The 26301-nt window shown below is 46.7% G+C and overlaps 1 protein-coding gene across 2 annotated transcripts in view; it reads right to left on the reverse strand.

Annotated features, from left to right (window-relative positions):
• Nucleotides 1–20117: 20117 nt before the first annotated feature.
• Nucleotides 20118–26301, reverse strand: part of UCK2 (uridine-cytidine kinase 2) — a 73094-nt gene continuing 66910 nt past the window's right edge. For both annotated transcript variants that reach the window (XM_082616089.1, XM_082616090.1), the window contains exons 6-7: nt 25796–25844; nt 20118–24198 (exon numbers count right to left, since the gene is read on the reverse strand). In XM_082616089.1, the coding sequence (XP_082472215.1) occupies nt 24059–24198; nt 25796–25844 (189 nt within the window). In that variant the 3' untranslated portion in view covers nt 20118–24058. The remainder of the gene's footprint in view (nt 24199–25795; nt 25845–26301) is intronic.

Here is a 26301-nt window from a genome sequence, read left to right on the forward strand (position 1 = left end):
TTCTCTTGCTACCTCCTCCCAAGTTAAGATTTCCCCCAGCTGTCTGGGCCTTTCTAGCCACATCTTTCGATGCTTACCCAGCCTGTGTCCCTTTCTCTCTGTCCCCACTCCCTGCTGTTCATGGCTTACTAGACGTGATCAACTAGCCCCAGGGCTGGGGTTAGTGGATGAATCTTTACAGGTGTTGCCCCTCCTTCAACACTGATTCACTAAGCATAAGTTTAAATATTTTCTACAAATCTTCTGGAGACTCTTTCTTAACTTAAGGGGATATCAGGTGTGGAAATTTGTGACTATGGAAAAATGCAGGGGGATTAAAGATAAGATGGGAGGGAATTTATTTATAGTTGCGATGGACTGCTAAAGTCACAATTACCCTAAGAGATAGATAGTATTGAAGCAAATTTTTATAAATGAAGAATCTGTGGATAAGAGAGCTTAAGGGACTTTCTCAAGGGTCACACAGCTAGCAAAAGACCCATCAGGATTTTCTGAGTCTAAAATTGCAAGCCCATCGCCTATCATGGGAAGAGGGAGAACTAGTGCTGATAAAATGGGGGATGGGTGAGCCTGGAGAGACGAGGATTTCCCCTAACATCTGCACTGAATCCACTCTCACACTATTTTTTTTTCTGATAAGGGGTTCATTTTTTTTTAATTTTTATTGAAATATAGTTGATTTACAGTGTTGTGTTAGTTTCAGGTGTACAGTAATTTGATTCAGTTATACATATATATAAATATATATACATATTTTTAAATTCTCTTCCATTATTCATTATTACTACTGCGTTATAGCGTAAGCCTGTGTTGTTTTATCTATTTTCTATATAGTAGTGTGTACATGTTAATCCCAACCTCCTAATTTATCCCACTCCCCCCATCCCCACTTTGGTCAACTAAGTTTGTTTTCTATGTCTGTGTGTCTATTTCTGTCTTGTAAATAAGTTCATTTGTATCCTTTTCTTAGATTTCACATCTAAGTGGTATCATATGATATTTGTGCGCTCCCTCGCTTTCATCCTAGCTCCCCAAAGCCCTAGACCCTGGGGTGGAGCTGAAGCAGTTAGAGGAGGAGGCCAAGCAGTAGGGCCCAGCCTGTGCTAATGGTGTGGATGAAAACAGTTCAGGTATTCCCTGGATCCAATCAGCCACCTCACCTGAGAGCTCAGAGGTCCAAACCAGCCAGTTCTGACTCAGGGCAGCTGGCCCTCCGCAGAGCCGCTGCTCCAGCCTCTGCCCTGGGGGCCGACTGAAGCTCCGCTGGCCAGATGAGCAAGCTTCAGCCTAACAGCTGGTGGTGGCTTACAATGTCAGCCCTCCCGACACTGGCATTTTCACAGCCATCTTCACGTTGCCACACTGGAGAGAGGCAGACATGTATGAGAGAGAAGCAGGGCCTTTCCTAGACCCAGAAAAGGTTTTTTTTTTGTTTTTTTTTTTCCTGCGTTTCGCGGGCCTCTCACTGTTGTGGCCTCTCCCGCTGCGGAGCACAGGCTCCAGACGCGCAGGCTCAGCGGCTGTGGCTCACAGGCCCAGCCGCTCCACGGCATGTGGGATCTTCCCGGACCGGGGCACGAACCCGCGTCCCCTGAATCGGCAGGCGGACTCTCAACCACTGTGTCACCAGGGAAGCCCCCAGAAAAGTTTTTGATTCCCCAAGCGCTCTTATTTCTTACGGAAGTCTCCCCACCAAGGCTGCTTCTCGTTTCTTCCCTCTGGGTGGGAAGGGCTCGCAAGGCAGCTTAGCCTCAGCTGGGGCTCCTAATTAGGCAAGAGCCCTGGCTGATGGGCTCCCTGGGCTCTTCCCCAGCCCAGGCTGCAGTCTGGGAGGGGTCCCTGATGCCCTTTCTGCTGCCTACCTCCTCCTGACTCGGGGCCACTCTCCTGCACCTCAGCCCCACCTCCCTCCTCCCCAACCCCGCCTTGGATTTCTGTGCCTCAGACCCAGTGCCTCTGACTACTACACTCCTGTCAGCTCCAGAGCAGATTTGCTAATCGTGTCCCCCCACGTCCTCTCCCCTGGCATGTGGGATCATCACATCACGCCCACACGTGCCCATGGTGAGGAGGCAAGGGCCTCGGGTTCAGAGCTACATGACCCAGGTGTGATCCCAGCTCCACACGGGATCTTGTTAACTGTGTGGGCTTGCTCAGGACCCGTCATCTCTGAGACTCAGTTTACTCACCTGAGAAAGGGGGAGGAAAGCAAGACCTGCCTGTCTCTTAGAGCTCTTGTGAAAGTCAAATAACATCATGCATTTAGGGGGTCAATAAATAATATTCCCATCCTCCCTTCCTGAGCCTAGAACTAGTTAAAAAAAAAAGACAAAACTGAAGCAGAGTGAATTTTTTAAATCAGTTTAGGGGACTTCCCGAGTGGTCCAGTGGTTAAGATTCCATGCTTCTGCTGCAGGGGGAGTGGGTTCAATCCCTTGTTGGGGAACTAAGATCCCACATGCTGTGTGGCACGGCCAACAAACTAAAAAAATAATAAAATAAAATCAGTTTAATTGGTAGAGCTGAATTGGAGAATGTGGATTGAATTCATGGCCAATTTGTGGCTAATATATCCCTCCTGCATTCGTGCATGGCACTCTGGGTTAAGGGATGTACCATTTTTATCTCCAAGAATCACCCAGGAGACCTGAGGCAGGTATGACTCATACCTGTTACAGAAGAGGGACTAAGGCCCAGAGGGATTAGGAATCTTGCCTAAACTCACACAGCTAGTAAGTTGCACAGCTGGGTTCTGAACCTGAGTTAATCGATTGCAAAAGCCCAGGCTCTCACCACCAGCCAGCAGGTGAGAGGCTTTCCTGCCACTAGAGGCAGAGGCACTGGACAACGGTCTCGACCTATGGATAACGCTTCCACTTTTCAGGGTGATTTCCCATGCTTTATCTCATTTCCTTCATTCACCTATTCAACAAATGTGTACTGAGCCTGTCTGTATGCTAGACAATTGGCTGAGGGTATGGCAGGAAGCAATGCAAAGTCCCTGCCCACAAAAGCATACATTCTAGTGAGGAGACAGACCCCAAAGAATTATCTATAGAAGGAAAGGTAAGTAGGTGGATATAGGCCTAGCCATAGACCATCTCAATGAAAAAATTAAATCAGGGGCTTCCCTGGTGGCGCAGTGGTTGGGAGTCTGCCTGCCGATGCAGGGGACATGGGTTCGTGCCCCGGTCCAGGAGGATCCCACATGCCGCAGAGTGGCTGGGCCCGTGAGCCATGGCCGCTGGGCCTGCGCGTCCGGAGCCTGTGCTCCGCGACCGGAGAGGCCGCAGCAGTGAGAGGCCCGCGTACCGCAAAAAAAAAAAAAAAAAAAAAAAATTAAATCAGGGTTAAAGGATAGACAGAGGGACAAGGATGACTGCTCTGAGCATCACATCCAACAAAACCCAAATGAAGTGAGAGAATGTGAGTATCAGAGGAAGGGCATTCCAGGCAGAAGGAATGGCCAATGCAAAGTTCCCGAGACTGGAGCAGTGCAGTGATCAAGGGCTAGCAAGTAAGACATTGTGGCTGCAAAAGAGCAAGAAGGAGGGTGGTAGGAGGTGAGGTCTTAGGGCTGGGGGCAGGAAGGGGACAGCGAGGGGAATATTTAGCCTTGTTGGTCACAGGAAAGACTTCGGATTTTTTTTCTTAAATGTGTTGGAACCTGGAGGATTACAGAACAAGTAGGTGTCTTGATTTGATTTACATTCTTAAAATATGGCTGCGGCTGTTCTGGGGAGAACAGGTTATAAAGGGCAAGAATGGATGCAGAGTCCAGTCCAGTTATAATCCTGATCCTAGCCGGGGACCTCAGCATGGGAGGCATCAGAGCAACACAAAAGGTCCGGCTAGAGGCTCAGCACCAGCCACAGAACGGTCCTTGGTTCCCCGCCCCTCTTTCGTCAAGATGGCAGGCCAGATGCACCATCTAATGCTTGCTGTGTATTTTTCGAATGACATTTCCCCAGCAGTGAAAACACCGCGCGCCAATTTAATGCAAGATGGTGGAACAAAGGCAGAACGCTGAGGGAGGCGCGTCAATTCCTTCCCATTCAGGGAGCCACGCTGTGTGTCCCGCCAAGAGGCTGGGGACGCTTCATTTCAATACATGTTCCTGAGCACCTTCTTGCCAGGTGTTGGCTGGGGCACCAAGCTACACACTTACAAGTGTTGTGCTCTCAGCCTGGTGGTGGGGAGAGAGGCTGGGGGACACAAGAGAAGCAGTGAAGGATGAAGCCAGGAGTAAGTGAAAGGGACCAGGAGAAGGTCTTTAATGTGTGTGCCCTGAACAGGACTAGGGGATGACCATGTGTAAACAGAGGCAGGCAGGTGTGCAGAAGCATGGACCTAAAGCACTCCTGTGCAGGGGGAGTCCCTGTGGCCTGAACAACAGGAGCTGTAGCAGAAACAACTAATATTTACTGAGCAATGTGCCAGGCAAGCCGTGCATGAAGAGCTTAAAGGCAGTTGCTCACTTGATCCTCCCAACTTTGGGAGGCAGGCAGTACCACAGCCGCATCGTATGGGGTGAGGAAACAGGCTCTGAGAGCTTAAGTGAGTTGACCAAGATTATTTAGTAAGAAGAGGAATTAAAAAAAATTTTTTTTAAAGTTTTTATTGAAGTATAACACAGATACAGGAAAGATTACAAATCCTAAGTGTTACAAAACAGAAACAGACTCACAGACTTAGAAAACAAATTTATGGTTACCAAAGGGGAGAGGTAGGGGGGAGGGATAAATTAGGAGTTTGGGATTAACATACACACACTGCTATATTTAAAATAGATAACCAACAAGGACCTACTGGATTGCACAGGGAACTCTACTCAATATTCTGTAATAAACTAAACAGGAAAAGAATTTGAAAAAGAATTGATATATGTATATGTATAACTGAATCACTTAGCTGTACACCTGAAACTAACACAACATTGTAAATCAACTATACTCCAATATAAAATAAAAATTTAAAAATTAAATTAAATTTTAAAATTTTTTATTGAAGTATAACACACATACAGAAAAGAGTACATATCCTAAGTGTACCGATGGATAAATCATCACAAAGAGAATACACCTAGTAACTACCAGCCAGGTCAAGAAACCGAATCTCACCCTTTCCAAATTCTCTCTCCAGCCCCTTCCCCAACTCTTCCTTTCCCTCCTCCCCAAAGGTAAGCACTATCCTGAATTCTGAATCCCTAGATTCATTTTTGGAGTTGAGATTTGCACCCAGGTCTGCGGGACTCCTGAGACCAGGGTTTTTAGTAGGCACAGGACTAGGTGGTTGGACCTCCCCCAGTCTGGCTGGGTGTGCACAGCATTGCCAGGACTGTTTTCCTCAACCACATCCCATTCTGTGCCATTCTCCTTGCAGTATCCTTGGTGGCACCGGAAGACAGGTGACAGCTCTAAAGCGAACTCTGGAAACAGGTGTGGGAGCTGCCTGCATCCAGGCCAGAGTCCCTCCCTTGGCTCAGTGACAGGGGTACGCACTAGACCTTAGGTCAGTGAGGTTGCCCACATCCCTTCTTCAATAACATATGATTTAATGACAAGTCTGTCCTTTAGGAGAGAGCAAATCAATAACCCTGAGCAGTGTCCTTGAATAGATTTAACCATATTCTCAAAGCTAAGAGTTTTTATTTTGTGAAATGTGAAGAAAACTTGGGGTGGGGGGAGGGGGAATGGGGAGTTAATGTTTAAGGCAGAGAGTTTCAGTTTAGGAAGGTAAAGGATTTGGGACATGGATGATGGTGAGGGTTGCACAACCGTGTGAATGTACTTGGTGCCACTGAACCGTGCAGCTGAATATAGTTAAAATGGTATGTTTTATGTTATGTGATTTTTACCACAATAAAAAAACATTAAAAAAAATCTATATAGTCACTGCAAAATAAAATAAAAAGACTCCAGTTTGTCAACAGGACAATAAAACACACCCTCCATTCCCCCACCTCACCCCCTAGTCTCTGTTCTGGTACAAAAACAAAAAAGAAGCGTAAACTTTGCTGAGATAGTGATTAGCTTGGGTTCTTCTGAAGCCCTGAGTAACACAAGCTCTAACCCATGTGCTGCCCGCTTCACCCTCAAGCCTATTTCAGCCAGATCCTTAATACAGAATTCTGTGGTCCACTCCCCTCTTGACAAATCTTATTTTTCTTGTGTCCTTTCACTCAGGACAAGATGAACCCCTGACTTTCTCAGGCAGCACCCATCAAGGTCCTGCTCCCATTCCCTGGCCATCCTGACCAGAGGACTGTTGGGTGGAAACAGTCTAGTGAAGGAATATTCCTCCCCTCTAAGCCATTGTGAGCTCAGGGGGGAGCTACCTGAAGGGAGATGGGCCAAGCCACAGACCCGAGTAAAAGAGCTGCGGGTGGGGTTGGAGAGGTCAGTGAAGAGGGACTTTTAAAGTGCAGCTGTGATCGATACTGTCCCAAATGGGGATGTTGTCGGGAACATGAGGCCCAGGCCAGGTGGCCGAGGTAACCATTTCCTGGTCAGGTGAGCAGGAAAACTAGTTTAGTGGAGAGCAGCATAGTACTTGTAAAGCTCTCCAGGTTGGGGAGACTGGGAGGCAAGAACCCTGTCTTTGGGAGGCAGGACACAGAAAAGGCAGCAGAGTGTAAGGTACAGAGTTGAAGCTCTGCAATCAGAAAAACATGGGTGCCAATGCCAGCACCGCCATGCATTGCTGACTTGGCATAATTTACTTCACCTCTCCTAAACCTCAGCTCCTTTCATGGAAAGTGGGGTAATATAATCCACCTCATATAAGTCAAGTGAGATTTAAAATAAAATAATGTATTTCAGCGACAGACCCACAGCAGAGCCTAGGTACATGGTTGATGAATGAAATGATTAGGAGAAATTTCAATTACGCCCCCTGGTGGAATTAAGCCTAGCACATTGGAAAATGGAAGGAGCATTTAGGAGACGGCGTGACTATAGGATGTCATGGCTAACACACACACACACACACACTCACACGGAAATGCACGGAAATCTCATTTTAATTAAAGTTTTAAAAACAGTGATTGTGATCAAATTTATCAACACATTGTTTTTAAAATAGACTCTGGGGGACTTCCTGGTGGCGCAGTGGTTAAGAATCCGCTTGCCAATGAAGGGGACACTGGTTCGATCCCTGGTCTGGGAAGATCCCACATGCCGCGGAGCAACTAAGCCCGTGCGCCACAACTACTGAGCCTGTGCTCTAGAGCCTGCGAGCCACAACTACTGAGCCCATGAGCCACAACTACTGAAGCCCATGCGCCTAGAGCCCATGCTCCGCAACAAGAGAAGCCACCGCAGTGAGAAGTCCACGCGCTGCAACGAAGAGTAGCCCCCGCTCACCACAACTAGAGAATGCCCGTGAACAACAGCAAAGACCCATCACAGCCAAAAATAAATAAATAAAATAAATAAATTTATTAAATTAATTAATTTAATTAAATAGACTCTAGTGGCAAAGAAATCCAAGAATCCCCACAGGGGTGCTCCTTGATGGGGCAGGAAGATAGCCTGGTAACCTGTCTCCAGGCTGTCCTCCCCTCCCCTCTTTCCATGGACCATGGGAAGGTACCTGGAGTCTCCCGTTGACTAGAGGACTTGGTCCCCTTCCCTCAACTGTGAGTGGGATAGAAAAGACACCCTAGCCACAGGTTCCTTGATCACATTTGTCCTGAAAAGTGACAGAGGATTTTCCTCCTGGAGCTTGTTTCAGGGATTAGGACAGTCACACTCTACCCACACTGTCCTACTTCCCCCGCGATGTCGTCTTCCTCAAGGCCCCTGCACGGGGAAGGAAGAGAGCCCCTCTCCTCAGGCTGAGGCAGACCCCTCCCACAGAGCCTGAGACAGGAACTCCTGCTACAGGAGACCTCCCTTCTTGGATGTCAGGCTGCATCAGGCCCAGGAAACATCAGAGCACGAGGCTCAGCTCAGCACTTCACTGACACTGCTGTTTCCTTGGCTCTGAATCAGCTGGTACACATCAACCAGCTGTGGCCCTCCTTTTCTGGAAGAGCTTACATTCTTTTTTTTTTTTCTATTTTTTTTCTTTTGGCTGTGTTGGGTCTTCATTGCTGCGCACAGGCTTTCTCTAGTTGCGGCGAGTGGGGGCTACTCTTCATTGCAGTGCACAGGTTTCTCATTGCGGTGGTTTTTCTTGTTGTGGAGCACGGGCTCTAGGGCCCGCAGGCTTCAGTAGTTGTGGCACGTGGGCTCAATAGTTGTGGCTTGAAGGCTGTAGAGCACAGGCTCAGTAGTTGTGGCGCACGGACTTCATTGCTCCATGGCATGTGGGATCTTCCTGGATCAGGGCTTGAACCCGTGTCCCCTTCATTGGCAGGTGGATTCTTAACCACTGCACCACCAGGGAAGTCCTTACATTCTAATTCATTCAACAAATGCCCAAGTGGGCCTAACCTTCCCTGAAGGAATTTTAGAGAAATTTATATGAGCAATTATTTTAATGCCTCCTAAGTTTATGGCACTTATGAATTTTCAAAGCATTTTAACCTTTAATACTTCACTTAAATGTGACACCATTCTGGGAGGTTGGAAGGACCGATATTATGATCCCTAAATGAAATTGAGGCTTAGAGAACAGTTAATCCAGGGTCACATAACTAGTCAACTGCAAAGTGAGGCCTAGGAGGAAAATCTGATGGGAATGATAAGATATATACACACAAAACGACTGTAAGAAGAAGTTGGGTGAGACTGGGAGGGGTGACACGCTCCTGGAGGCTCCTGTCTCATAAACTGACCAATCTGAGTCCTGCAGGGAAGAGGTCAGTGGTTCCTCCTTCTTAAGACTCCCTGGGTCGGGCTTCCCTGGTGGTGCAGTGGTTAAGAATCTGCCTGCCAAAGCAGGGGACACAGGTTCGAGCCCTGGTCCGGAAAGATCCCACATGCCGCGGAGCAACTAAGCCCGTGCGCCACAGCTACTGAGCCTGCACTCTAGAGCCCGCGAGCCACAACTACTGAGCCCGTGTGCCACAACTACTGAAGCCTGTGCACCTAGATCCCGTGCTCTGCAACAGGAGAAGCCACCACAGTGAGAAGCCCGCGCACTGCAACGAAGACTCGCTGCAACTAGAGAAAGCCCGTGCGCAGCAACGAAGACCCAACACGGCCAAAAATAAAACAAACAAACAAAAAAAGACTCCCTGGGTCTATGAACTTGAATGTGCACATACCATTCCGCCTCAGATACATGCTGTGTCTATACGTGAGTGGCCATTGGCCATTTATGAGGTCCCTGAGGGCAGAGAAGGCTTGGCACAGTTCCTGGCACATGACAGGCGTTCAATGTTTTTGAATTGACTGCCTTCCAGCTGTGAAGGTTAAAGCAGGACTTGACTTGCTGTGGCTCACTCTCGCCATCTAGTGTCCAGTTCTAAGAGAAACAGACCACAGATGGAGCCGAGTTTCCCAAGCCAATTTGGTTGCAGCATAGTCACACCTAGTCTACAGCCCATTTTTCTGGTCAGGACCAACTCAGACAGATTTCCGTGACACTCTTTAAAAATATGTGTGCATCTCATGCTAACACTGTGCCTGGCTCCAAAACAAAAGTCAAGTAAATGGCCAAATATTAGGCACTGATTATGTGGACAAGTATGTACAGGAGCACATGAAGGTATGAGAAAAGCACACTTCACAGTTCCTGAACTTAAAGAGCCTACAGTTTAACTTGGAGTAACACACTCCGCACCCTAGGCATCCCAGCACACTCACATACTTAGAACCATGGAAGTTTTAGAACTCCCAGTAAGACTTGATCCTGTAGACAAAGCAGAATTTTTCTGGAGAAAAAAGTTTGAAAGAAACCAATGGGATACTTTAATTTTTTTCACTATTGTGAGTCAGATAAGCAGAAAACCCTCTTGCTATAAAATAGCAATTTAGAAATAGAAATTCTAGATAAAATACCAAAATATGTCTTGCTTAATGCATAGTTGAGTACATAAGAAAATTAAAAATTTTTTACAGGGGCCAAGAATAGAAATTGAAAACATAAGGACAAGACACTGTAGAATATCAACAAGCAGACTTATAATAAGATGAAATAGTTTTTCTAAAAGCTAAAAGTATGGTCAATGAAATTAAAAACTCAGTGGGTAAGTTTTAGACAACAGACTGAACATGGCTAAAGAGACAATACGTGAATGGGAAATAGATCTGAGAAACTTTGCAAAAGTAGTTAAAAAAGGAAAAAACAGAATGAGAGTAAGAGACTTAGAAAAAAGAATAAAGGGTCCTAATACATGTAACTACAGATCCAGAGGGTTAAAGGTGAGGAGGCACATTAGAAAAGATAATAGCTATGAACTTTCCAGAATATATGACGCACATAGCTCTTGCCAGTCAGGAAGCACAAGAAGGATAAATAAAAATAGATCCATGTCTCAACACTTCAAGGCAAACTGCAGAACATCAAAGACAAAGAGAAGTCTTTTTTTAAAAAAAGACAGTAGAAAAATATGTTCCAAATGTTGAGAGGAAATATACAGCTAAATTATCTTTCAAAAGTGAAAGTAAAATAGACAGTTTCCAACAAAGAGCATACCACTAACACCCTTTGTAAAAGTATCATTGAAGAGTGTACTTTAGAGAAAAAATTGAATCTGGAACTAAGAAGAACAATGCAAAATGAAATAGTGAACAAAGGCATTATAAAGCTCTGGGTAAATATAAAACAAGCACTGACAGCATAAAACAATAGTGAGTTTTTTTTTTTTTTTTTTTTTTTTTTGCTGTACGCGGGCCTCTCACTGCTGTGGCCTCTCCCGTTGCGGAGCACAGGCTCCGGACACACAGGCTCCGCGGCCATGGCTCGCGGGCCCAGCCGCTCCGCGGCATGTGGGATCTTCCGGGATCGGGGCACGAACCCGTGTCCTCTGCATCGGCAGGCGGACTCTCAACCACTGCGCCACCAGGGAAGCCCCAATAGTGAGTTTTTAAAAACAATAAATGATAACTAACTTAGGGGATATAAAAGCAAGGTGAATATAATGGAAAAGAATCTGAAAAAGAATATATATATATCTGAATCACTTTGCTGTATACCTGAAACACTGTAAATCAACTATACTTCAGTAAAATGAATACATAAATATTAAAAATGAAAATTTTAAATTTTTCATTAAAAATTAAAAAGCGAGGTAGAAATAAAACTCAGTAATGCTGACATGTAAGCTGGACTGCGTGATCAGAGTTAAAACTTTCTAAAGCTCATATTGTTCAGTAGGAGATTAGAGATTTTTTTCAAGTCAAGTATGCCTGTCAATTGTAAAAGATAATCACCAAAGTAAGAAAAATATGTGTAATTTCCAAACCTGTACAGATGATGAAAGTGAATACAGAAATCTCAAGAACTTTTCATTAAATATGGTAGATTAAACCACTGTTATATCTCTGCTCACTCCTGAAACTACTCTAAACATAGTATTAACATTAATAAGTAAGTTTAGCAAGGTTGCAAGATAAAAAAACAGTATACAAAAATCCATTGTATTTCTATATGCTAGCAACAGACAATTGGAAATTAGAATTTTTAAAAATACTATTTACAATAGCACCAAAAATTATGAAATACATAGGAAAAACTCTGATAAAAAATGTACAAAATCTGTAAACTGAAAACTACAAAGTATTGCTGAGAGAAATCAAAGAGCAAAATAAGTGGAGAGATATACCTTTTTCATAGGTCATGATGATATATTGAAGATCATTTAAAAATCAAAATGGAGTAACTCTGGTTCAAGCATTCAAAATGGAGCCAGATGGCCACTGTGGATGCAGTTTCAGACATGTTCCTGCATCACTGAGAACTTAAATTTTCTGAACTCTATCAAACTCAAGGACGCCACCAGTTGTTTTCAAAATAGTATTTGCTAGCAGCTTCCAGCTGCAATCTTGTAACTATGTGACCATTTTGGATCCCAATCAATCCTTGCTTAATAAGCACCCTTACTTCTTACCAGCCCCAATCTTAAGGCTTGACAAACAATTTATATAACTTTGCAGTTTTTGCCTGTATAAGCCTCTCCCATTTTGTAGACCATAGAATATAATTCAAGTGCTTCTTGAATCTGTGTCTCCCAGGCTATAGTCCTCAGCTTGGCTCAAATAAAACTCTTTTCTATTCCTATCATAGATTGTTTATTGATTACTTGCGTTGACAGTCAAAAAACACAACATTGTTAAGACGTCAGTTCTCCCCAAACTAATCTAAGTCTCCAACGCCATCCCAATTAAAGTTCCAGCAGGACATTTTGTGGAAATTGACAAGCTTACTCTAAAATTCATATAGAAATGCAAAGGACCTAAAATAGCCAAAACAATTTTGAAAAAGAACAAAATTGAAGGGCTTATACTACCTGATTTCAAGACTTATTATAAAGCTACAGTAATCAAGACAATGTAGGGGCTTCCCTGGTGGTGCAGTGGTTGAGAGTCCACCTGCCGATGCAGAAGATACGGATTCGTGCCCCGGTCCGGGAAGATCCCACATGCCGCGGAGCGGCTGGGCCCGTGAGCCATGGCCGCTGAGCCTGCGCGTACAGAGCCTGTGCTCCGCAACGGGAGAGGCCACAACAGTGAGAGGCCCGCGTACCGCAAAAAAAAAAAAAAAAAAAAAAAAAAAAAAGTTACTTGGGGGAAGAGGAGGAAGGAGGCTTATGAGGAAACTTCAGGGAATGATGGATATATTTAGTATCTTGATTGTGATGATGGTTTCATGAATATATACATGTCAAATTTTATCTAATTGTAAACTTTAAATATGTGCAGCTTATGTCACTTATAATAAACTTTAAATATGTGCAGCTTATGTCACTTATACCTTCATAACTCTTTTTAAAAAAAAACAAAACAAAAAATTACATTAACAGCTATCATTTATTGAGAACTTGTCATGTTTGATTGGTTTTTTTGCTTATATTACCTTTGCACATTTCTATTTTACTCAGAGTAGGAATGACTCAGCTAAAAGACCACATTTCTCAATCTCCCTAGCACGCAGATATGGACATAGGCTAAGTTCTGGCCAATGAGATATCAGCAGAAGCGTGTGGTACTTCTGAAAAGTCTTTCTTAACAAGAATAAGCCATGTCCTTCTTTTCCTCCTTCTGTATGGAATGCAAACCTGTTGACTGGAGCTCTAGCAGCCTTTTTGGAACACAAAGTAATCTTGAAAATATAAACCAAGTGCTGATGATAGAAACAGAGGCCTGAGTCCCTGACAACATGATGAAACCACCATATTTGCCTTGAACTTCCTGTCGCTAGACTTCTTTTGTGAGAAAAACAAACTACCTTGCTTAAAGCCAATTATTTGGGGTGCTTCGTTAGTTTGTTTTGTTGTTATATGCAACTGAACCTAATCCTAACTGACAGAGCCTCTTTCAATGATGCTTGGTATGGTGGAGCTACTTCTCAGACTTTGGGAAGGTTAGATCCTGTGACAGGTTGACACTTTGACCAGAGGTAAAGAAACAAACACTGTCTTCATGCTTCCTGCAGGTTCACGGACACTGCCCCAAAGCCACGCTCTCCGAGTGGCTGACACAGGCTTTCACTCCATTAATCCACCTTGCTGTTTTTGTCTGCTCTCACCTCCTTTCTGGCTATGTACAGACATCTTATTTTCCTCAACCACACATTGGTCTGAGTCCAACTTGATCATTTCTTAATACCACTTTGGCCCAGTTACACTTTCCACTGAAAATAAATAACACATTTTATGTTTGTATGACAGCTTTTATTGCTCTAATTCATGTTATAGCTGTTCTTTCACATGATCTACTAAACCATTAAGTTGAGGAGGGCAGAGAGGAGTCTCTCATTTCTCAGTTGGAGAGGCCTGGCAGGAGAGGTGATGTGACTTGCCAACATCCCAAGGGAAGAGTGGAAGCTCAGACCAGATGAGGTTCCCTGACTCTGCCCATCTTGCACTGCATGCAGAGCTCTCTGCCCTCATTCCTTTATTCCCCTTTGTTTTTCAAAAGTTTGTCAAACACCTGCTCTGTGGCAGAACTAAGCCATGCCAAGCATTGGGTGGGGATACTAAGAGTAGCCAGACATGCTCTATGCTCTCAAAGAGCTCCCCATGCAGGAAAGACAACTTTTGACACACGCAGACAGTACCGTGGACAAGCATGCAGCATCTCTACCTAGTGAATGAGCTACGGTGAAGACAATTCCCTGGTGTCTTCCCTTATCTGTATTTAGGAAAAAAACAGAAGATTCTGGGATATCCCCCTTTTCTTCTTTCATTACCAGTCATTTCTGCCTTCCATTTCATAATCATCTCCTTTGGACCTCTGTGCGATAAATGGATTTTTTGTGCTCCCCATCTATTCAATATCATCTCAAAGATTTTGCCTTATATTCTTTTTCAACAGTTTTCTTTTTATTTCCCTCCACTCTGAATTGGTCATTTCATCTTCATCCATTGCTGAACCAACATATGTTCTTCCTGCTGTGAGGTGACCCTCCACTTCTGTCATCACCGAATTGCCCTGGAGCCCTTCACTTCTCCGGGATTTTCTACCTTTGGCTGTTTTCCTAGCCCTCTTCACGGGCTTTCAGAGGGGGCACTCCCAACACTTAGGCCCCTCCTGAAGAACTCAAGGCCTTTGGAACCCAGGGCTGGAAAAATGTAATCTTTCCTGAAGGGTAACATGAAGGCAGAAGCCCCACTAGACAAAGGCCTAACCAAGGCCTGGCTCTCTAGTTAACTAGCCATGATTTTGGGCAGGTCACTTCCTCTCTCTGGACCCCAGTACCCACTTTGGTAAAAAGAGAGTATTTAATGGGAGCCCTTGCCTGACCCAAACACAATATAATTCTAACTGTACTGACCTGCACTGTCCAATAAGGCAGCCACTAGCCATGTAGCCATTGAGCCCTTGAAATGTGCCCAGTCCAAATCAAGATGTGCTGTGCGTGTGCGATAGACACTAGATAATGAGGACTTTGTACAAAAAAAAAAAAAAAGAAAATGCAAAATATGAGTAATTTTTACATAGATTACATGTTGAAATATGGTATTTTGGATATACTGGGTTAAATAAAATATAATGTTAAAATTAATTTCACCTTCTTTTTACTCTTTTAAGTGTGGTTTCAAGAACATTTTCAATTACATTGGGGTTGCTTGTTGTGTGTCCACTGGCCAGCACCCAGACAGCTGTCACATAAGAAGCCCAGTGCCATGGCTGGGTCCTGACTCACTCAAGACACATAGTAAAAGGAGACAATTTCGTCTACCTTAGTCACCAGGTGACCTGGAAGATTTGGATCTAGACCAGTGTTTCTTAATCTGAGGATTAAGGACAGAAGCCTTGGACAGAATTCAGGTGGTCTATGATCTTTACAATTTACATCTTTATTTTCACTGGCATCTACTTGAAATTTTAGCCTTTCCTTCCATTATGAATGTAGGAAACAAACCACAGGAATGAATATTAGTTGTACTTGGACTTGTCAGCAATAGAAATCAGAGTTATGTTCCTAACACCTTACAGTTGCCGCAGAATTTCAAAATACGATTTAGTTTCATCACTATGATACCATGTAGTAGTTATTAGACCGGCCACTGAATCTTGTTATTTGATGTGTTAATAAAGAAGCACACGTATCACAGATTTGTTTTTATATTTTGGTAACTGTGTTTCAGTATAATTTATTTTCTTAAATTTCTTTGGATGTTATTTCATACGTGTAAAAACATTATTCTGACAGGTGTCCTTAGACTGCTAGAGGGGTCCATGGCACAAAAAAAGACTGAAAACCCTAATCAAGAAAGACAAGGCACTTTCATCGGCTGGAGTACCAGGGGGGACCCCTAACCCTGAAGGGGCTGCCAGGACAACGTAGGCTGTCCCACTGGAGATGCCCAGTGCCCCCCTTCAGCTTGTTTGCCCCACAGACAGACTCTTCAGCTACAGAACAAGAGAACATAATATCTGACCCCTTTGTTTTGGTGCCAAGGCTTCTGGATATTCAACATTTTGAGGTCCTAAAAAGCACACCATCAAGTATTGGGATCCATTTTAAATAACTAAATGATACGTACAACAGATATCCTTCCTTATTCCATCCCTGAATCCAACTCCCATCTCTGAGCCTCACACCCGTGGGAAGTGTCAGGGTCAACAAGAGGGCCAGAAATGGGTGGGTTTCAGCCTGGGAGGCTCATAGCCCTGGGGGCGGGCTAAAGCTCTGAACCTATTGGGTTGGTCTTTGCATCAAAATATCCTATTGTGGTTTTGTTAAACCCTCCTCTGGCAACTCTGAGATTAGCCCTGGGGCAGGGCTCCAGCAGTAGCTACAGAGAAATCTGGTTTAGGAATTATTCCCCAAGCCAGCCAGCCTCTCCCAGATGCCCTGAGCTACTAAGAAAAAGCCTTCTAGAAACTCAGTCTCACCCACTGCAGCCCAATTACTAAGAGTATAAAGACAGCCGCCACTCCCTGGACACTTTCCACCCAGGCAGTCCTGCCTGTGTACAAGCTCTCATTCAACACTGAGCAAAGCAGGGGTGCTTATCCCTAGAGTACAGGCTGCACAAGACCACACAGCCATTACGTGAAGGAGTCAACATTTAAACTAGATCTGTCATCTCCACAGTGATTTCCCCCAACAGGCTTGAAGTCTCCCTTTGACTTGAAGCCAGACAACACTGAAATCATTGAGCAGAATGTGGAATCCCTTTTACAGAACTCAGCTGACCCCCAACTAACCAAATATAATTTTTAAAAGATGTTCGAGTCTCTCTCTTCATTCTCCTGCCTTCCACCCACCCAGGTCCTTCTTCCTGTAGCTGCCAAAAAGAGTCAGTCCGGGGCTTCCCTGGTGGGGCAGTGGTTGAGAGTCTGCCTGCCAATGCAGGGGACACGGGTTCGTGCCCCGGTCCGGGAAGATCCCACATGCTGCAGAGCGGCTGGGCCCGTGAGCCATGGCCACTGAGCCTGCGCGTCCGGAGCCTGTGCTCCGCAATGGGAGAGGCCACAGCAGTGAGAGGCCCGCGTACCGCACACACAAAAAAGAATCAGTTCAATGGCAGTGATCCACCCCAACTTCTGCCACCAACACCTGCCCTGGAGAAGCTCTGAAGGACTACAGGAGGAGGGACATTTGTTTCCAACCCTGAAATCAAGTCCACTGCAGACCTACAGCCCGGTCAGTAGTAGGATCCAGACCCAGTCGTTTTGCCTCTGGGCCCTAGGTTCCTCATCTGTAAAATGAAGGACTTTGACTTCAATGGCTTCAAAGGAAACCCTGAGAATTCTCAAGGGAGAAGCTGCTTTTCTGCTTTTCACATTGAGACTTCAAGGAAGACTTCATGAAGGGCTCTGTGACTAAAAGCATGCTTGAAGGCACTGGACTAGATGACTTCTAAAAGCTTGCCCTGCTCCTAGGACATCCTAGGAACTTTCCCAGGGCAGACATGCAGCCGTAGTTTAGTGTCTCCTGGTGCCGGGTTTTGGGGTGGGGGTGGGGGTGGAGGGTGTCTTACAACCTAAGAGGCAGTGCTGGAGTTGAATGAGCTTCTGAGCAGCCTTTAATCCCCCTTTCCAGTCCCCATGCAGGCAGCGAAGGGCTTTAAACATCACAGATTTAAACGGTCTATGCGATTAAATACACAAGGTCCTGGGTTTTCAACTCTGCCTATTCATCTGACTCACCTGTCGTTTGTTATAAAAGATCCTCTCCCTAGACCTACAGAGTCAGGATTCTCAGGAATGGATCACAGTAGTGTCTTTATCAAGCCCCGGTGATGATGATGGCCAGCTTGGGGAACCACTAGAGTAGACTGCAGCAACAGAGAAACAAAGAAGTAGGAGCTGATGCTCCTACCTGCCCTAGTGAAGGCTTTAATAAAGATCTTCCAGGACAAAAAAGAAAAAAAAAATCACGTCAGTAGATAAGACTTCTAGGCCCTCTGACCATTCTCTTAGAAACCGTGATAGCCAAGCAAATAGTATTAGTCCAGCAACCCAAGGCAACCCCCAACCCCCGTTGAGAACTGAGTTCCACCACTAGATGGCAGAGACGCACCAGGCAGCCTCCTCCTACAGCATGTCCTACTTCCTAGCTTCCTCGGTAGAACTGGAGCAGGACCACATTCCTAACATACTTTGCAGGACTGCTTGAAGGCTGGAAAAGTCTGATGTGAGTGTTATCATGAAAGTTGGGAAATTTCAAGAACTGAAAAGAAAGTACATGGTGTACATGGTGCTCACTGATAAGGAGGAATCTGGAAATATCCTCAACTCTAATTCCCTTAGTGAGAGCATCCTGGGCTTGTCAGATAAAACCTCATGAAGCACATGAGCCTGTAAGGCAGAGGCCAGGCTGGCTTTCCCTGGCCCAGGGCAGTCAGCACTTAACACCGTGGTGAACCCCAGGCCATTTTCATCCCCTGCATCACGGGCACCACTGACCTAGTCCCAGAAAGTCCTCATTGTAAAAGGGGATGCCAAGCATGGCTTGGACTGTGCGAAAAATGAGTTTGCGTAAGGCACAGTTTCATGTTCTCCCACCCTTAAGCTCCATCCGTTCATCTGAGGAGATATGTCTAGATAAATCTTTAGTCCTAGCTTCAAATTGATTCAGTTGGCTAGTTTGTTATTTTAATTCATGGTGTAATTGAAAAGATACATAAGCATATATGCAGGTATAGCCCAAGATTTAGCAGGAAGGTTAACTTCATTCTGGGTTTTAGCAAATGTGTTTAAACTCTGCTTTAAAATAGAAATCTAAACATCCCCCAGCACCAGATGATGACAGAAATCAATCCCTATGGTCCCATCCTCTCAAAGCTTTCCCACATCCTAGGTCTCCTTCTCCACCTCGTCTTTAAAACTTTTATGCAGGTCCTAACAGGTTTCTTTCAGTCTGAGCCGATGTGGTTTGATTAACTCAGCATTCACTCATCAAAAGGGTGAGCCCAGGATGCAGAGCAGAAAGTGGCTCAAAGGATGCTGTGACAGGCGGGTGGGAGGCAAAGCAAATCGCTCAAGGGCTTCACTGGCCTGCCCAACTGTGCCTCAAATTACAACAAGGAAGCAGAACTGAATTCTGAGAAATGAGCAGAGTCCCAAGCAAAGCTTGGACTCCAGACGTGGTCCACAGATAGGGGAAATGTGAGAGCAATGCACAGAGCAAACTGGATCACAGCTAAAGCGGCTTGCACAACCACGACTCACGTCTTCATCTGCCTGCAGGTAATAATCGAGCTTGATAATACACACCTAAGTGTTATGGAAAAACACAGCGGCCTCCTGAGGATGGATTCCTCTTAAATGCAAGTTCTTTTGGATCTGAATTCCTTGAAGGGTTTGCCTCTGTCCTTGGAACAAGTGGCTGGAAATAGCAGGGCAACTCCACACATCAATGAGGGTCATTTGGTGCCTGGGAGGCGGCAGGTGAAGGGATGAAAGGGAAGCTGAGAAAAGGGGGGGCCGGGGGGAAGAGCTGGGGTGCTACAAAGAGCACAAAAGCCAATTACTTTAATTATTTTAAAATCCTCGGTGGTGGGTGACCTAGATCTTTCAGTAACAAGAGATAGATGATTATCTGCATTTGACTGATGTATGACTATAAACTAAATAGATACAGTCATCCAGGGTAATCACACACACATACATGTATGTGTATTCAACTTGAAGTTGTTCACATTGTCCTAATGTCCACTTTCCTCCATCCAACCCCAATAAAGTTTTCTTTAGTTAGAAGGTTTTGTTCTGGCTTTTATTGTGCAAGTTGAGGAAGGGATGGGGAAGGGAGGGCAGGGAGGGCAGGGAGGGAGGAGACTGCACAAACTGGATGACCTCAGAGGTAGCAGAGCCAGCCAGAGCCAGTGAAGAGAAGCCTCCCAGGGACCCGGACCTGGCTTCAGAAGCAGAGCAGAAACGCACAAGTGCACACAGGGTGGCCTGGGTGCAGCCCAGGAGGGGAGGCATAGTGACAGCAGGCTGGTGCCCGCATCCACACAGCGAAGGCCTGGAGGCGCTGCTTTCCCATCAGCTCGCTGGCCTCAGCCACTGTTCCTCCTGCCCAAGCACCACAAAGAAGGCAAGAGTGGGTTCTTTTCTGTTCAGTCTTTATTTACAGCAAAGTACAGAGTATGTGGTCATTTATGTAACTGCTAACAATAAAGGCAGGGCAGTAGAAAGAAAAGGGGGAAGCGCAAGCATCTAAAAGACAAAAAAAAAAAGCCTACGTCTTTATTTACCTGCTCACTCTTCCTAAGGCAGGACTGGCTAGGCACTCACTGCCTCTAAGGGTGGCCGGATGCTGACCTGTAACCAGCCCCCTGCCCCGGGAGGGCCGAAGAAGGCCCAGAGACCAAGATCAAAGGGGACTCGGCTCCAGGCTCACCCCGACGGTTTCCTCAGCCTGCTCTCCCTCTCGTTTGCTCGGCCACCGAGACGTCCCTCACTCCACCCTGAGGCCAGGGTGAAGGAGAGGAGTGGCAGAGAGGTCCAGTCAGCCCTTCTCAGAAGCCCAGCCCTGGGACCCAGAACCTCCCTAGCCTGCCTCACCCACACGGTTGTGGACAGACAGGTGGGAGACGCCAGGGCAGAGGAAAACACTTCCCTGCAAGAGGCTACTACTTCCCTCCAATAGCCTTGGGCCCTAGTGCAGGTCAAGGATGTCAAATCAGGGAAGCCTCACAAGGACAGCAAAGGAGGTGATACACAAACGAGCTGGGCTCCAGTCCCTCCCGCACACAAGCCTTAGCCTGACCTAGTGGCCTCATGAGACTGGCAACCCACCCTGGACACAGAGACAAGTGTCCAAGCCAGCCCAGGAGAGGCAAGAAGCCAGTGTCCTCGACTGCCCAGCAGCCAAGACCACAGTGTGGTTGTTGCAGAGACAACAGATTCTGAAGGGTGAACCGGAGACCTTTCCCTGCCACCCTCCCCAGCCTGTTCTTCAGAGACCGCTGCCTCTTTGAGAGCCTACCCTATCCATTCCAAATCAAAGGACACCTGAGGTCACAACACTGCATCTTCCGTATACACACTGCCATCTCTCTGATCCTATTGGTCTCAGGCTGCCCAAGAACAAGAAACCCAGGGCAGCAGAAGCTCCACTGGGGTGAAGGTGCATGGGACCTGGCCTTCCCATGACACAATGCCTGTTCCCTAAACACATGGTCCTCAGACAACACGTGCGCAGCTGGGAGAAGCAAGCACCACCGGGTATCCCTGAAGACAAGAGACTCCCATGTACACACAACCAACATTGCCCCACTCTGCTCATCCATGTCGCCTCCCTGGACAGCAAAGAGTACCCAGATGACTCATGTCATGATTTCTGGCCTAATGACTCTCCAATGGAATCAGAGATCCAGTGACTCTTAAAGTACCAAGTCCGGGATTTGCCACATAGAAAGCTCAAATTCAGATACTCAGTTGGCTAAACGCTGGGGTCACCACACAAAGGCAGAGCTCCCTGTCCCCTCCTGGCCCCAGACGTACTATGTCACAGAACCGGAGGAGTCGTCAGCACGGCCCAGTGAGCCCCCAACCGAGACACCAAGAATTGGTGATGGTTTTACCCAGAGGCAGGGCAGTCCTAGAGCTGCTTCCAGCGAGGACAGGGCTACTCGGAGACGCTTGGAGGCTTGGTCCCAACACCATGAGTAGATGAGGAAGCGGCTAAGTAAGTCAAGGCTCAGAGATGAGAAGAATCCATCTTCCAAGGCAGTGGGATAGACAGCCAAGGCACTGAATGGTTTGGCACCTGGGAGCTTCAAGTAAAGTTGACCATGCTACCACTAAAGAGCCGAGGCTCTCCCAGACAGGGACGGGCTTCCCCTGAGCACAGACAGGCCCCACCCAGCAAGGCAGGAGACCCTTGGGTCCTCAGGATCCTGCCACCTACCCTTCATCTCAGAACCGCACAAGGCATGACTGGAAAGATAATTAATACTGACTCGGAAACACGCACTCCAGAACTTGGCCGTCCCGCCAGGTACCGGCCTGCAGAGCAGGCACCTCGGGACCCTCCCCTTCTCCAACCAGGCAGCTGCTGCCCTTGGGGGGCTCCCTCAGAGCCTGCAGCACAGTCTCCTGAAGGTCTCAGGGGTGGCAAAGCCCTGTTGGGGATTAGGTTTGACTTTTTAAATGGAGTCCAGAAAAGGGGAAGCAAACTGCATGGTGCTGTTTGCTTCCATGTGACTAGAGTTAACGGCATCAGTTTATCTGAATGGCTCGAGGGGCTATGAAAGCAATGGAAGGAGAAGCGTTCCCCAAAATGTTTCAGGCTGCGGCAGTCACAAGGGAATAACTGAGGGCATAGCCTACCGAGCACTGAGATGGTACACACTGAGGTGAAAAGTTCTGGCTCTTCTGCAGTTAAAAGGTGACGCTTTAGGCCTCTATAATCACACCTCCTCCTTCTCGCTTGGTCCCCTGCTTCCTCCACCCCTCCCCACCAGGAATCTTCAGGAATCCGTACTTCTTGCAAAGAAGGAAGTTTTCACCAAGAGGGAGCCCTCGGAAAAGCTAGAATTCTCCACCCCAAATGTTTTCAGCCTAAGACTCCAACTTGTGACTTAAAAACTGCACTCCCGGGCTTCCCTGGTGGCGCAGTGGTTGAGAGTCCGCCTGCCGATGCAGGGGACACGGGTTCATGCCCCGGTCCGGGAGGATCCCACACGCCGTGGAGCAGCTGGGCCCGTGAGCCATGGCCGCTGAGCCTGCGCGTCCGGAGCCTGTGCTCCGCAACGGGAGAGGCCACAACAGTGAGAGGCCTGCGTACCGCAAAAAAAAAAAAAACCCAAACAAACAAAAAAGCCACTCCCCTTCCCCGCCCCTCCTGCCCGGCAGCTGCCATGTGACGCGCAGCATGGTAACTAAGTCAGTCAATGTGGCTGTGATGCTGCCAGTGACGGCCCCTGTTATCCTCACCTCGCTGCAAATCCCCACGCCTCGGGGAACAAAAGCTACAGGCTCCCTACACGGCAGAGCTCTCTTGCCACCCTGTGAGGGGCAGGCTGCCAGCAGAGGTCCTCAACCGAAGCCCAGACTGCAAGGGTCCACTGTGCACTCCACAGCTTGGGGGACAGCCCAAGGAATCTCACGGGTGACTTCTCTGGGAAGCACCAGCATCTCAGACGATACGACAGGCATAGTCCCACTCCTTCCTTCCCCACTCAGTCAGGAAGCGACCCCATCACATCCCCACCAGGGAAGGAGAGCGAGGCAGCTCTGGCTTTCGGAGAGACTGAGAAGCGGGTGAGGAAGGAAGGAAGCGTGGAGCTACCCGAGCAGCCAGAGGTGGGCAGGGGCGAGAAGAAAACGCAGAAGACTCGCTCCCCTCAGTGGGCCCCTTCCCTGAGTTTGAGTTTTGAGTTGAGGTCTTGCCTAATTTCAACTCAAAAAAAAAAAAAAAAAGAAAAGAAAAAAGAAAAGAGGATCTCTCATCAACATTATCCTAAAGCTCCAGCACCAAGAAGGTGGCATCTGGCAGGGGAAGCGATCAAAAGTTCCAAACTCCACTTCCAACGAGTCCCACAGACACCGAGAGCCGCGAGCCGTGAGCCTCCCTCCCAGATGCCTGAGCCTGCCCCACCTGGAAGCCACCAGGCAACTTCCCTTTGGTGAAACTCCAGCTCCAGCCCCCGAAACACTCAAGTACAGGCCCTCCTGCAGAATACTTACGGCAAACAGCTGTACAGTATTTGTACATTTACACAAAAATAGATCCTTTTCTATATATATATATATATATGTATGTATTTATAACTGGTTACACGTTGAAGTCATGATTAGGCATCACCAGTAGTAGTTGGCACAGTTTGTCATTTAAGCTCAGGGTCAAGTTCTGTTTCATTTCGCTGCTCCGAAGTACCAAAAAAAAAAAAAAAAAAAAAAAAAAAAAAAGGCATTTCATCTCCATGGTGTTTTCTTAAATATAGCAATGTCATAGGAAACCATATGTATAGATGCACAGCGCCTCCTGCCCCCTCCTCCTGTCCCTTGAGGAACGGGGCCAGGGTCTGAGGAGACGGGGGTCAGTGCGGCCGGCTGCTGGACTCCGAGGCCTGCCTCTTGCGTGAAGGGGTGTAGCCATTGAGATAGCCGTTGGTCTGCCGTTTGGAGAGCCCTCCGTTCAGGATGTCCTGGATGTGCTGCACGATGAGGTTGATGGCCACTGTGGGGCAGAGACCAACAGAGTGTTAGGGACACGGGGATGGTGGGAGCACGTCTGTGGGGCTGTGTGTCTGTTTGGGTGGACGGCACTCAGGAACCAAAGGCTAAAAACTGTTCCAGATAAAAACTGGCTCTGCCGCTTGTGAGCAGGTTACGCCACCTCCCCAAGCCTCCATCAGGGATAATATGACCCCCGCAGGGGCGTTCTCGGACTAGGACAACGTAAGACGCGATCAGAGGCACGGACTGGATGAAAGCAATCGACCCACATTCTGTAGACATGAGGTCTGGCCTTCACTCTGACACCATCAATTAGCTTTGAGACCCTTCCACTGGGTCCCCATCCCATGCAGCTCCCCATCTCAAGGACAGGGACCCCACAGAAGGCCCCCCTCTCCTCCGAAGGTCAAATGGGACTCTCTTTCCTTAGCCTTGGAAATAAATCATATGCTTCAAGCAAATGATCAATGTTAACATCACCAAAAATGGGATAAAAATCAAGTGCTCTCTGAGGTGATGCCCCAAGAACACCCCTCCCCCAGGGTATTCTCCAGACTATATAAGCTGAAGCTAATCATGAGGACACAAAGGCAAACCCAAGCTGAGTGCCATTCTACAAAACAATGGGCCTGTACTCCTAAAATATGTTAGTGTCATAAAAAAACAAAGAAAGGCTGAGGAAAGTTAAAGGAGATTAAGTCAGTATTAATTGTCCTGGATGTGATGAGTGCACTGTGGCTATGTAAATGAAGATGGCCTTGTCCTTAAGAAATATACACTGAGGGCTTCCCTGGTGGCACAGTGGTTGAGAGTCCGCCTGCCGATGCAGGGGACACGGGTTTGTGCCCCGGTCTGGGAGGATCCCACATGCCGCGGAGCGGCTGGGCCCGTGAGCCATGGCCGCTGAGCCTGCGCGTCCAGAGCCTGTGCTCCGCAACGGGAGCGGCCATGGCAGTGAGAGGCCCGCGTACCGCAAAAAAAAAAAAAAAAAAAAGAAATATACAGTGAAATTTTCACTGCTGTCACTAACTCCCAAAAGGCTCAGCAAAAAATTTACTTTTTAAACAGAGGAAAATTGAAATAAATGATAAAGAGAATGAGAAGACAGGGTATTCTCACAATTCAACTCTGCCCCATTATGCCTAAGTCCAGGGATAGTCCTACTTTGTAGACAAGTCAAAGCTAACCCATAAATGCACTAGTGGTAGAAATCCCTTTCCCTTTAGGAAAGGCTACCTTAGTGGCAGGTCATTCTAAATTAGATTAAGAAGGAAATCTGCTTTTGCTAAAAAATGGCCTCAGATACAAGGCAGCCAGGTATCATCACTGGGAATGACAGTAGAAGGTAATCTATTGCCCTCTGATTGTTGCCAGAGAAGCACAAGTTCACGTCTGTTCCCATTTATATACGTGCATATTCACAGGGGCCTGTCCCCGAGGCCAGACGCATAGGTATAAATACCTTTCTGGCTCACAGCAGCAGCCAGTGGCTCAACCACATCTATAGAGCCTTGTTTGGTTACCACATCCTACCTCAAAGTATAACTGACAAAGGGTAGAAGTTATGCCCCACGGGATGGCACCCCATGAGGACTCACCTAGATTATCTGCACCTCTAGGAATGATCACATCAGCATATTTCTTTGTCTGTGGAGAAAGATATTTACAATGCATTAAATGCATTACAATGCATTAAAGAGAGAAGCTGGACCAAGCCCCTCTTCTAAGGGAATGTGGGGAAAGGGCCTGCCTTCTCCTACCAATCCCAGAGAGCAGGAGCTTGTGGCTTTAAACATAATACATTTTATCCACGTTATCTAATTTATAATAAATCGTCTTTTCCCTGAGTTCTCATTAGCATGTAACATTGTTTCAGCTTACAATCTGCACAGAGAACATGGTCTTTGAAACCAAATATATAATTGCCTCTTCACCACTAGGAAAACCAAACTTAAAGGGGAGCAATTCACCTTGGATTTCTACACACAGTTTATCTAGCACGAGGGTAAACCCAAAAAAAAGTAATCGCCATTGATGACCACTTTCCCTAGCTCTGTTATGACACAGCCTTAACAAAAAGAAAGAAGGAAAGAAGAAAAAGCCC

This window comes from Mesoplodon mirus (genome assembly GCF_964341445.2).
Source record: "Mesoplodon mirus genome assembly, chromosome: 3".
NCBI classification, from domain to species: domain Eukaryota; kingdom Metazoa; phylum Chordata; class Mammalia; order Artiodactyla; family Ziphiidae; genus Mesoplodon; species Mesoplodon mirus.